The sequence below is a fragment of the Notamacropus eugenii genome, chromosome 6, assembly GCF_028372415.1.
Source record: "Notamacropus eugenii isolate mMacEug1 chromosome 6, mMacEug1.pri_v2, whole genome shotgun sequence".
NCBI classification, from domain to species: domain Eukaryota; kingdom Metazoa; phylum Chordata; class Mammalia; order Diprotodontia; family Macropodidae; genus Notamacropus; species Notamacropus eugenii.
Genome location: NC_092877.1, coordinates 265,198,845 through 265,211,871, shown reverse-complemented (window position 1 = coordinate 265,211,871; position 13,027 = coordinate 265,198,845). Strand labels below are relative to the sequence as shown.

General features: G+C 46.0%; 2 protein-coding genes across 4 annotated transcripts in view; one reads left to right on the top strand and one right to left on the bottom strand.

Annotated features, from left to right (window-relative positions):
* Positions 1 to 7,769, bottom strand: part of DIS3 (DIS3 homolog, exosome endoribonuclease and 3'-5' exoribonuclease) — a 42,802-nt gene extending 35,033 nt beyond the window's left edge. Inside the window, exons 1-2 of the mRNA XM_072622309.1 lie at positions 7,438 to 7,769; positions 6,274 to 6,431 (exon numbers count right to left, since the gene is read on the bottom strand). Coding sequence (XP_072478410.1) covers positions 6,274 to 6,431; positions 7,438 to 7,665 — 386 coding nt within the window. The 5' untranslated portion in view covers positions 7,666 to 7,769. The remainder of the gene's footprint in view (positions 1 to 6,273; positions 6,432 to 7,437) is intronic.
* A 310-nt stretch (positions 7,770 to 8,079) lies between these two features.
* Positions 8,080 to 13,027, top strand: part of PIBF1 (progesterone immunomodulatory binding factor 1) — a 331,775-nt gene continuing 326,827 nt past the window's right edge. For all 3 annotated transcript variants that reach the window (XM_072622310.1, XM_072622312.1, XM_072622311.1), the window contains exons 1-2: positions 8,080 to 8,314; positions 11,340 to 11,640. In XM_072622310.1, the coding sequence (XP_072478411.1) occupies positions 11,389 to 11,640 (252 nt within the window). In that variant the 5' untranslated portion in view covers positions 8,080 to 8,314; positions 11,340 to 11,388. The remainder of the gene's footprint in view (positions 8,315 to 11,339; positions 11,641 to 13,027) is intronic.

The following is a 13,027-nucleotide window of genomic DNA, read 5'->3' as shown; positions in this document are numbered from 1 at the left end:
TCTTTCATTTTCTTCTCCATTGTCAGAAGGAATAATAGAGAATTATTAACAGACAAACCTTTGGTCTGAATGGTATTATTGTTCACTGTTTAAGTCATTTTCAACTCTTTCTGACCAGTTAGGGTTTTCTTGGCAAAGATACTGATTTGCCATTTCCAACTTCAGCTTACTTTACAGATGACGATACTGAGGCAAACAGGGCTAAGTGACTTGCCCAGAGTCAGCTAGGAAGTCTGAGGCCAGATATGAATTCAGAAGATGAGTTTTCCTGACTCCAGGTGATAAAATCCTCATAAAGCTGTTCCCAGCCCCAATATTCTAGCTTCCTCATACATCCCACTGAACAGCAGGCCCACTGCGTCTACCTAGCCACACCTCACCCCACACACAGACACTCAATATCCTAACTTCTCCATATATGCCTCACTGCTCACTAGAACAGCTGTGTGCATGAACTCACAGTTCTCAAAGAAACAGCAGGAGTGGGAACGCACTATTGCCTCCACCTAGGCACTGGCCCCAGATCCATTCCTCATATTTCCCACAGAAACAGAGGGTGTGTCCATTCACTCAACCACAATACTCAGCCAATCAGAAAAGCAGGGTGTGGACCCCCCAAAACAATAGAAGGGAGTTTCCGTAAGTAGTCACCTCCATAGTAATAGTAAAGAACTGACCTAGAGTAAACTTGTGATGCAGAGAGGCTTATTATAATATCATTATCTTATATATATACCCCACAAATGAGTTTCTCTGTATGCACTGTGGGTAATCGCATACACAGTTCCACTGTGGCAGGAATTTCTCCTCCATTACCTAATCCCTTAACAAATGCCTCCTGTCTTTTTAACATTAATCATATTCCTATGTTCTATGTAAATTTCTGTTATGTAATTGCATCTTTATCCTATAAAAATCCATCTTGCTTTCTCTGAAGTTGCTGGCTCTTCTTGGAACCTAGCCTGCTTCATGAGAGGCGTCAATCTCAATAAATGCCTATACTCGAATTAGAGGTGGTCTGACTGAATTCTTTTAGATAGTTCTACCAAAACACATCATGAAACCCCAACAGTTTTTGGCGTCCCTGGGTTTAAACCTCAACACAGGTTAAAGTACTCTGTCCCCTGCACCACCTAGCTGCCATACAATTTTACTTGTTCAATCATTCAGTGAAGTCTGAGTCTAACTCATCCCACTTTTTCAACCCCTTGGTCAAGGAATTTCCTTGGCAAAGATACTGGAGTGGTTTGCCATTTCCTTGTCCTGTGGATTAAAGCAAAGAGGTTAATTGACTTGCCCAGGGTCACACAAACAAGTGTCTGTGGCCAAATTTGAACTCAGGTCTTCCTGACTCAAGGCCCAGTGCTCTAGCCACTGAAACACCTAGGTGCTACCCAAGACAACTGTGGGCCTCTTCAGGCACCAGGGCCACCTTTTTTCTTTTGTTTCTGTTGTAAATCCTCCAGTAGTTTCCAACATGGCCAAATTGGCAGGGCAGGCTTAAACTAGGATTAACAAAGCACAATCACCAGATCTTATGGCCCTTAATGGTGGCAGGGAGGAGTCAGGAAGGATAAGTTGGATCAATCTGCCATTTCTCTGGCACCAGACACTACCTCTTAACAATTAGCATAAGCACTTGTAGATCCACAGTTTGTTGTCTTTTTTTTTTAATTAATTAATTTATTTATTTCACTTTTAACGTTCATTTTCACAGAATTTTTGGGCTCCAAATTTTCTCCCCCCTTGTCCCCTCCCCCCACCCCAAAACACGGAGCATTCCAATTGCCCCCATCACCACTCCGCTCTCTCCTCCATCATTCTTCTCTGCCCTTGTTTCCATCCTCTCCTCTGTCCTGTTGGGCCAAATAACTTTCTATACCCCTTTACCTGTATTTCTTATTTCCTAGCGGCAAGAACAGTACTTGACAGTTATTCCTAAAACTTTGAGTTCCAACTTCTTTTCCTCCCTCCCTCCCCTCCCCCTCCCTTTGGAGGGCAAGCAATTCAATATAGGCCAAATCTGTGTAGTTTTGCAAATGACTTCCATAATAGTTGCGTTGTATAAGACTAACTATATTTCCCTCCATCCTATCCTGCTTCCAATTACTTCTATTCTCTCTTTTGATCCTGTCCCTCCCTGTGAGTGTCGACCTCAAATTGTACCCTCCTCCCCATGCCCTCCCTTCCACCATCCCCCCCACCCTGTTTATCCCCTTGTCCCCCACCTTCCTGTATTGTAAGATAGGTTTTCATACCAAAATGAGTGTGCACTTTATTCCTTCCTTTAGTGGAATGTGATGAGAGTAAACTTCATGTTTTTCTCTCACCTTCCCTCTTTTTCCCCAAACTAAAAAAATCTTTTGCTTGCCTCTTTTATGAGAGATAATTTGCCCCATTCCATTTCTCCCTTTCTCCTCCCATATATTTCTCTCTCACTGCTTGATTTCATTTTTTTTAAGATATGATCCCATCCTATTCAATTCACTCTGCGCACTCTGTCTCTATGAGTGTGTACGTGTGCATGTGTGTGTGTGTAATCCCACCAAGTACCCAGATACTGAATAGTTTCAAGAGTTACTAATATTGTCTTTCCATGTAGGGATGTAAACAGTTCAACTTTTATAAGTCCCTTATGACTTCTCTTTGCTGTTTACCTTTGCATGCTTCTCTTCATTCTTGTGTTTAAAAGTCAAATTTTCTTTTTAGCTCTGGTCTTTTCATTAAGAATGCTTGAAAGTCCTCTATTTCATTGAAAGACCAATTTTTCCCCTGAAGCATTATACTCAGTTTTGCTGGGTAGGTGATTCTTGGTTTTAGTCCTAGTTCCTTTGACTTCTGCAATATCCTATTCCATGCCCTTTGATCCCTTAATGTAGAAGCTGCTAGATCTTGTGTTATCCTGATTGTATTTCCACAGTACTTGAATTGTTTCTTTCTAGCTGCTTGCAATATTTTCTCCTTGACCTGGGAATTCTGGAATTTGGCCACAATATTCCTAGGAGTTTCTCTTTTTGGATCTTTTTCAGGTAGTGATCGGTGGATTCTTTCAATATTTATTTTGCCCTCTGGTTCTAGAATATCAGGGCAGTTTTCCTTGATAATTTCATGAAAGATGATGTCTAGGCTCTTTTTTTGATCCTGGCTTTCCGGTAGGCCCATAATTTTTAAATTGTCTCTCCTGGATCTATTTTCCAGGTCAGTTGTTTTTCCAATGAGATATTTTACATTATCTTCCATTTTTTCATTCTTTTGGTTTTGTTTTGTGATTTCTTGGTTTCTCATAAAGTCATTAGCCTCCATCTGTTCCATTCTAATTTTGAAAGAACTATTTTCTTCAGTGAGCTTTTGAATCTCCTTTTCCATTTGGCTAATTCTGCTTTTGAAAGCATTCTTCTCCTCACTGGCTTCTTGAACCTCCTTTGCCAATTGAGTTAGCCTATTTTTCAGGGTATTATTTTCTTCAGCATTTTTTTGGGTCTCCTTTAGCAGGGTGCTGATCTGTTGTTCATACTTTGCTTGTCAGTCTTTTATTGCTCTTCCCAGTTTTTCCTCCACCTCTCTAACATAATTTTGAAAATTTTTTGAGCTCTTTATGACCTTTTCCCAGAACTGATCCCATTGAGTGGGCTGGGATGTAGAAGCACTGACTTCCGTGTCTTCCCCTGATGGTGAGCACCGCTCTTCCTCATCAGAAGGGAGGGGAGGAGAAACCTGCTCACGAAGAAAGTAACCCTCTATAGTCTTGGTTTTTTTCCCTTTTCTGGGCATTTTCCCAGTCAGTGACTTGAGCTCTGAATATTCTCCTCACACCCACCTCGCCTCTGGATCCTCCCAGTCAGTGCTTGGGGTCTGAGACTCAAATGCTGCTTCCCAGCCTCAGGGCTTTGGGAGGGGCAGGGCTGCTATTCAGTGTGAGATTATGTTCAGGTGCTCAGGTGGGGGCAGGGCCACCTCATGGGCTCAGTTCCCTCAGGGGGTTTATGCAGAGACCTTCAACAATGGATCCAGGCTCCTGCCTGTTTGGGGAGCCCCGGTCTGCTCCCGCCTCCGCTGTGGCCTCCAGAGGGGGCCTGAGTATGGGGGCACCCCACTCCCCTCTCAACCCACCAAAGAGACCTTCTCACCAACCCCTGTCACCTGTGGGTGGAGGGACTTGTGCGGCCGCTGGAGATCCCGTCCCTGAAGTCCGCTCAGATCTGCTCCTCTCGGTGCCGGGGCAGGGCTGGGCTGGGCTCCGCATCTGTAGCGCGACGGACCTGTTGCGAGAGGTTTGCAGGTCCCTCTGGAACAGAAATCTTATCCGCTCCGCTGTTATGTGGCTTCTCCTGCTCCTGAATTTATTGGCAGCTCTTTACTACAGATATTTCATGGGCTGTGGGTTCAGAGCTAGCGTATTTGTGTGTTTCTACTCCGCCATCTTGGCCCACAGCTTGTTGTCTTAAAGAGCTACCTGGGACTAAGAGCGAAAGCACTCAGCCACATCACAAGGCCAAAAGGCCGTGGTGATTCTTGCACCCAAGCCTTTCTAACTCTTGGTACCTTCCTCTCTACCTAACATGATATTATTCCCAACAAAATCTTATCAGGTTTGCAATGGAAAAATGCATACAAGTTGAAGATCTGTAGTTCAAGGTTTCCAATAAGTGCAAGGAATCAAAGGTTTAAAATGTTTTGCCAGTGTTCTTTACTAGAACAGCACTAAGTATGTAATAACAGATATGATGAAGAAATTTGGGAAGAGTGGTTCACACATTCACACACACACAAAAGAAAAGGGCGAGGGGGAAGGTTTAGTCCTCCGTTTAGAACTGGAAGGAATTTTCCATTTCCTTACCTCAGTACCATGGCCCAGTAAGGTTAACTGATGCCCAAGGTAACACTGGCAGCAAATGGCTTACACAGGTTTTGAACCCGGGTCTTTCTGACTGAGGCCAATGTTCTATCTACATTATTTTTATGAAACTGTGACAAACACAGAGCATAATGTAAATGAGTAACCAAGGCCTCATTCTACTTTATTTGTATAATTTTCTTAAAAAGCACTGTCATGTTTTCCAAGAACAAAAATCATTATAACTTTAATACCAGCAATAACACAGTGCCCATGTTTAAGGCTTATGATAAAAAATCTAAACCTAACGGACTCCCTTTCCTAGTCTTATACTTTTTACCATGTTAGAGGCAGAATTAATTTTTCCAGTTAAAGTGGGCCATCCCTTGACTCACTTCTTAAAGAGGTCTATTCCTCACTCAAAGTGAGTACCTGAAAAGGTCTTAGCCTAAAAGGGCCAGAGTCTTCCATTGCATCCTGGTCATCTCCAGTCATCCTGATGAATATCTGGTCACTGGATCCAGATGGCTCTGGAGGAGAAGTGAGGCTGGTGACCTTGCACAGCTCTCCCTCACTCAAAACAAAGTCAAGTGCAAGTCATATCATCATTTCCCTGATGTCATGGTCCTTTGCTATCTGATGTCTCTGTTCGTCCTTTGTTGCTGAAGAAGACCATGCCATCAGAGAAATAATAACATGACTTACACTTGACTTTGTTTTGAGTGAGAGAGGGCTGTGCAGGTCACCAGCCTCACTTCTCCTCCAGAGCCATCTGGATCCAGTGACCAGATATTCATCAGGATGACTGGAGATGACCCAAGATGAGGCAACTGGGGTTAAGTGACTTGCCCAAGGTCACACAGCTAGTGAGTGTCAAGTGTACGAGGTGACATTTAAACTCAGGTCCTCCTGACTCCTGCACTGGTGCTCTATCCACTGCACCACCTAGCTGTCCATCCCTAACATTTTTTATCAACTAAGGTTTTGCTCAGAATTCTTGGTAAAACCACTTTTAAAGTACTCAGTTAATATTGTCCAAAAGTCAGTTATAGAGAAATTTTGGAAGCACATATGGAGCTCTGGAGAAACACGCTTAAACCCAAAGGAGTGTCAGTCAGAAGATTCCTCAAAGACAGATGGTCGTGGTTCTAGTATTGAAGCACAAGAAAACTACTTAATGTGTGTACTTCAAATTTCTCATCTGGGAAAAAAGATAACAGTTACCGTACATATCTCATTAGATGCTTGTGAAGATTAAGTTAGGATATATGTGAAAGCATTTTGGAATATAAAACTGATCAGATGAGATGGGATATTCTTAGAAGGGAAACAATATTTTAATTACTTCTACTTTTGGCAAAATTACAAATTACTACTCCCGTCCATTCCAATACCTATGAAGTTGTTTTTCACTTTCAACATCGGTAGTTTTATCTTACCTATGATGTTCATTAGTGAAGGTATAGAAGTGTTTGCTAAGATCACTAGTCACGTCTCGGATTCTCTTATATACTGGTGCACTTCGATTTCTTACTTCCTGGAGAACTGTTTGTAGCACAATTACATTTCTGATGACCGGATCCTCAAGTATATCAATCTTAAAAAAGAAAAATGTGTTAACATTTGTCATAACTTTGTTCTGCTCTTGTAATATACCTATTTCCAATATGCTCTACTTTTGCAATATACCTTCTCATCCAACTTAACTTTTTAAAAGTTAAACATTTATAATGAAAATTGAACCTAAGAATAAAAACTAGTCAAAAGGCATTTGAACTTCACTCTCTAAATTTGGCATAGACCCCTTATAGCTAGGGAAGATCACCCACTCAATCAACATACATTCAAGCAATTTCTGAGAATCCCAGAGCTGCTGGGCGTTCTGACTACACCAGTTAGGTCCCTGGCCCCAGACTTCAAACAAGGAAATTAAAAACACCAAGTTACATTTACACAATGCTTCCCGAGCATGAGCAAACTGGAGTACCACCACCAAACGAAGCGTGCACTGCCACTTTTACCATGCCCGCATTTTAAGTATAAAGAAACAGGCCAGGATCAAAGCACTTGTCCTACATCACAACCAAACTCCAACTCAGATCTTAACTCAAAATCCAGAAATTTTCATCTCATTAGCGGAGAAAAAACCCCAAACCAAAAGGAAGCCCCAGAAGGTCATTGTCAAAGGGGGAACCAGAGGATTTAGAGCTGGTCCATCTTCCTCATTTTACAAATGGGGAAACTGAGACCCAGAGGAAAGTCAAGTTTACCTTTGATAATACGTCCCCACATCCAAACCTAACGCATTTTGTTTCTTGGTCTCAAGGTCTTTACCATAAAGAAACAGGGCATTTCCGTTCTGTAGAAAGCGTAACTTTTAAACCCTCTAGCTTCCATCTGCTTTGCAGTTTTAAACTCTTCCGCACTCAATTTGACGAGGTTGTGTAAAACTCGCCCACAGTCCCAAAGGAAGCGGGGGTGGAGGGATTCGAACCCAGATCTCCCAAGGGCTCAGGCGGAGGTCCCCATCCCAACAGCGCCCTCCTCCCCGCCGGCGGGGAGACTTCGCCAGCTGAGGCCTCCCTCCCGGCCCCGGGAGGTACCTGGTGCAATAACACGTTGGTGTCGGGCAGGAGGTAGTGGGGCTGCGGGCAGAGGCTGCTCTCGGGGGCGCGTGGCCGAGGCTCCAGCGCCGGCCCGTCCTGGGCCCTGCAGCACTCGGGGCAGCCCGAGGCCCCGCACCCGATGTCGTCGCGCAGGTAATGCTCCCGCACTATCTTCAGCACTCCGCCCGCCCGGGTCTTCTTCAAGAACGTTTTGGACTTGAGCATGGCGCTAGGCGGGCCGGCCTCCCGGCAGGCCAAGTTGAATAGCGAAAAGCGAGCAAACTCCACGCCAGGAACGATTAAAATGCACCCGGGGAAGGCGGGGGGGGGGTGGGGGGAGGAAGCGGGAGGCAAACTCCGCGCCTTCAAGCAGTAGGCCCTTCCGGCGGCCGCGGCGATTGGCTAAACCCACATTCCCGCATCAGAGAGGGTGGTCTCGGATTGGCTAGCCTGAGGACTTCTAAGAACTTCACTTCCCAACATGCCCCGCTGCCTTCCTCCTCTACAAATCGCGGGAGAAATCGAAGAAGTGGTTCTCTCGGGTGGGCAAGCGTAGGGCTAAACTTTCTAAGAACTCCACTTCCCGGCATGCCTCACTACCTTCCTACGCTCTCAGTCTGGTGGGAGGAGTCTAGGAGAGGGCCTTTCTAAGAACTCCACTTCCCGGCATGCCCCGCTGCTTCCCGCGGCTTCTAGTTAACGGGCTTGCTTCTCATGCCTCGAGAACCCGGCAGGTTGCAGCTTCCTCCTTTGTTTCACCGGTGCTAGCTCGGTCGTCCTGGTGACAGCTTACCCCCGGAGAGGCCACACTGAGGAGCCACGGAGGCCTCAGTCGGCGGCAGCGGCGCCGAGGGTTCCCGCCCTTCAGTGCATGGTAATTATGTGCCCCGAGCCCCGGCCTGCCCACAGTCTGCGATCTCTCTAACGGGCCAGGCCCGGAGGCCTCCCTTGGTTGTTTTCAACTCAGTTCAGTTCGAGTCAGGGAACATTTATTAAGTGCCTCCTGCATACGTGCCAGGCGCCGGGCTAGGCGCTGGCCTAGAAGAAGAGGCAGAAGACAGCCCCTGCCCTCGAGGAGCGTACTGTCCCATGAGGGTGACTGCAGGCTACCTAAGGAGGGTCTGGGGAGGGCTCCCCCCAGGCGAGCTTTGAGTTTTGAGAGGTGCTCTGCCTTATCACAGAAGTCCTGGGCAGTAGGTGCTGGTACAATTCCCATAGATGGGAAACTGAGGCCGGGGGGTGGGGTAAGAGGCTTCCCGTCTCCTGTTGGGGAAGAGATGGAAGCAGGATTGAACTCAGCTCCCCTGGATTGTTTTTTCAAGTCCGGTAATAACATGTGTATGTGCTAGACGCTGCTGAGGGCGTCACGTGTCTTATCTCATTTGATCCTCACAAACCCTGAGAGGCCGGTGCTGTTGGGAGTCTCATTTTACTGTTGGAGAAACAGAGCTTAGTGACGTACCCAGGGTCACACAGCAGGCGTGTCAGAAGCTAGGTTTGGACGCAGGGTCCCACAGCAGGCGTGTCAGAAGCCAGGTTTGGACGCAGGGTCCCACAGCAGGCGTGTCAGAAGCCAGGTTTGGACGCAGGGTCCCACAGCAGGCGTGTCAGAAGCCAGGTTTGGACGCAGGGTCCCACAGCAGGCGTGTCAGAAGCCAGGTTTGGACGCAGGGTCCCACAGCAGGCGTGTCAGAAGCCAGGTTTGGACCCAGGGTCCCACAGCAGGCGTGTCAGAAGCCAGGTTTGGACCCAGGGTGCCACAGCAGGCGTGTCAGAAGCCAGGTTTGGACCCAGGGTCCCACAGCAGGCGTGTCAGAAGCCAGGTTTGGACCCAGGGTCCCACAGCAGGCGTGTCAGAAGCCAGGTTTGGACCCAGGGTCCCACAGCAGGCGTGTCAGAAGCCAGGTTTGGACCCAGGGTCCCACAGCAGGCGTGTCAGAAGCCAGGTTTGGACCCAGGGTGCCACAGCAGGCGTGTCAGAAGCCAGGTTTGGACGCAGGGTCCCACAGCAGGCGTGTCAGAAGCCAGGTTTGGACGCAGGGTCCCACAGCAGGCGTGTCAGAAGCCAGGTTTGGACCCAGGGTCCCACAGCAGGCGTGTCAGAAGCCAGGTTTGGACCCAGGGTGCCACAGCAGGCGTGTCAGAAGCCAGGTTTGGACCCAGGGTCCCACAGCAGGCGTGTCAGAAGCCAGGTTTGGACCCAGGGTCCCACAGCAGGCGTGTCAGAAGCCAGGTTTGGACCCAGGGTCCCACAGCAGGCGTGTCAGAAGCCAGGTTTGGACCCAGGGTCCCACAGCAGGCGTGTCAGAAGCCAGGTTTGGACCCAGGGTGCCACAGCAGGCGTGTCAGAAGCCAGGTTTGGACCCAGGGTCCCACAGCAGGCGTGTCAGAAGCCAGGTTTGGACCCAGGGTCCCACAGCAGGCGTGTCAGAAGCCAGGTTTGGACCCAGGGTCCCACAGCAGGCGTGTCAGAAGCCAGGTTTGGACCCAGGGTGCCACAGCAGGCGTGTCAGAAGCCAGGTTTGGACCCAGGGTCCCACAGCAGGCGTGTCAGAAGCCAGGTTTGGACCCAGGGTCCCACAGCAGGCGTGTCAGAAGCCAGGTTTGGACCCAGGGTGCCACAGCAGGCGTGTCAGAAGCCAGGTTTGGACCCAGGGTCCCACAGCAGGCGTGTCAGAAGCCAGGTTTGGACCCAGGGTGCCACAGCAGGCGTGTCAGAAGCTAGGTTTGGACCCAGGGTCCCACAGCAGGCGTGTCAGAAGCTAGGTTTGGACCCAGGGTCCCACAGCAGGCGTGTCAGAAGCTAGGTTTGGACCCAGGGTCCCACAGCAGGCGTGTCAGAAGCTAGGTTTGGACGCAGGGTCCCACAGCAGGCGTGTCAGAAGCTAGGTTTGGATCCAGGGTCCCACAGCAGGCGTGTCAGAAGCCAGGTTTGGACGCAGGTTTTCTTGGCTCCGAGCCTAGCCCATTATCCACTGAGCCACCAAGCTGCCTCCAGCAAATATATGGAGATGTAGATCTATATGTAGCTTTCTGTGTAGATCGGCCTATGGTCACACTGGTGACATGTGTCTGGGTGTACGCATACACACGTATGTATAGGCAGGATGCTCTAAGGGCCAGTAACTGATGCAGAAAAGTGGAAAGGTTTGGATTAAGGAGGTGGGAAAGACCAGAGCAGTCCTCTCTGAGGGGTTTGAACACTACTTTATAGGATGAACAAGCTGTGGCTAGGCAGATAGGAACAGGGAAGCATCAGAAAGGTGAGAACTAGTCATTGTATTAGCGATTTTGAAGTTGTGAGAGAAAAGGATGGAAAAGTTAGCCTGGGACCGAATTGTCCTTAAACTGAATTGTCCATAAACTCCAGGCTAAGGAACTCAAATTTATTCTGTAAACCACAAACAGCTGTTGAAGATTTTTGAGTTGGGTAATGTGATAAAGTTCTGATTTCGTAAAATTAACCTGGTGGCTGTATACCAAAGACCACTCCAATATGATTGATGCAAGCTTGACATTTCAGAAGGAATACCAGTCAACCAATCAACATTAATTTATTAAGTATTAGTTCAGTCCCTAGAACTATGCTAAGCTCTGGGGAAACAGACAAAAATGTCCTCAGTGAGCATAGGTCATCCATAGAAGTGAAAACACACACACACACACACACAAACACACACACACACACACACAAACATTGCTGTCACAAAATGATTGCTTTGCATTTTGCACACCAGTTTACTGCTTAATCATAGTTATTTTTCAAGCAGTAACTTAGAGATGTCCTGTAGTTAAATTATGTTAAGGACAAATTTAATATCTTATCCATTATGTACTTTAGATATGTATTTATGTTTTGTGGTAGATTTAAATTTAATCTTAATTTTTTTTATCTGCAGGATATTTAAATTGAAAGTTGCGAAGGGAAATCCATCAGTAGCAGCAAAGATGTCACGAAAAGTTCCTAAAGAATTAAAAAGAGTCAACATCTCTAGTTCTCTAGAATCTGAAGATATTAGCTTAGAAACCACAGTGCCTACGGATGAAATTTCCTCATCAGAAGAAAGAGAGGGGAAAACCGTAATCACAAGGCAGGTTATTGAAAGAAAAGAACTTCTTCATAACATCCAGTTGCTGAAAATAGAGCTGTCCCAGAAAAACCTAATTATTGACAACATGAAAGTGGACTATCTTACAAAAGTAAGAGAATTTGTGAATCTTGCTCTTCATATGCATGCATTTGATGATATAGTTAAATTGTAGTTCTCCAAAGTAAAAGAAAAATTTCAGAGAATGTTTTACTTTATTAGGTTGAGTGACTAAAGGAAGCAAAAAAGATTGAAATTTGGATTAGAGCTGGGATAACTGGTGCAGTGGGAACCTATACTTGGCATGTCTGAAGTAATGAAACTGATTTGTAAACCAACATCAATCAATCAACAAACATTTATTAATCACCTATTATTTACTGGCAATTATGTTAGGTATAGGAATACAAAGATATAGCAATACAGAAACGAAAGTCAAGAGACTTTCATTTGAACAGAAGAGACCACAGGCACATGTATACACACACACACACACACACACACACACACACACACACGGACACAAAATTTATATTTTGGGGTAGAAGGCATTGACAGCTGGGGAGGTCAGGAAAGGTTTCTTGTACAAAGTGGTTTTTTAGCTGAATCTTAGAGGAACTAGGGATTACAGGAAGCTGAGGTAAGGAGGGAGTGCCTTCCAAGTAAAGGGGACAGTGTGAGGCATGCACTTTGGAGAGTGCCACTGTGTGTAAGAGAAAATTTCAAAAGCTACTTTGACTAGATCTTGGAATTCATGATTGATACTAACATGTAATGAGGCTGGAAAGATACATTGAGGTTAGGCTATGAAGACTTTTACATTCTATATAGGAGTTAATGGTTGATAACTTTGTCTCAACTGCTAGTGCCCTTCCTCTCCAGCTATCTTTTACTTGAATATTTTGTATTTATTTGTCCTTATTCTCTCTGTTCTGCATATACTTGTATGTATACTTGTCTTCCTTATTAGAATGTAAGCTCCTTGTGGGTAGTGATTGTTTCATTCTGTTGAATTGTATCCCCTGCACCTAGCACATGCAATAGGCACATAATAAATGCTTATTGATTGATTGATCCTAGAGTTTACAGAGCCACTGTAATTTTATTGAGTTGGGGGTGGCTGGTAAGTATGTGACATGATCAGAACTATGCTTTAGTAAAATCACTTTGTATCCCTGTGGAAAATATATCAGAGGGGCATGGAGACCAATTAGGAGGCTATTGCTATAGTCCATGCAAGAGGTGATGGGCTGATCTAGAGTGGTAGTGGCTATGTGTGTGGGTGAGTGGTTACTAACATACTAAAGTATTGTCCTTCCAAAGTACTTTGAACTGTATACAAGTGATATTGTAATGCTTGAAATATTTCTAGAACTCCATTTTTGGTATCTCTTTAAAACCAATTGATTGGTTACATGAAGAACCCAAATTCTTTATTTTAGAGTCAGAAGATGCTTTTGTTTTGGTTGGGGGCCTCATGTGGTCATCTGTCTTATCTG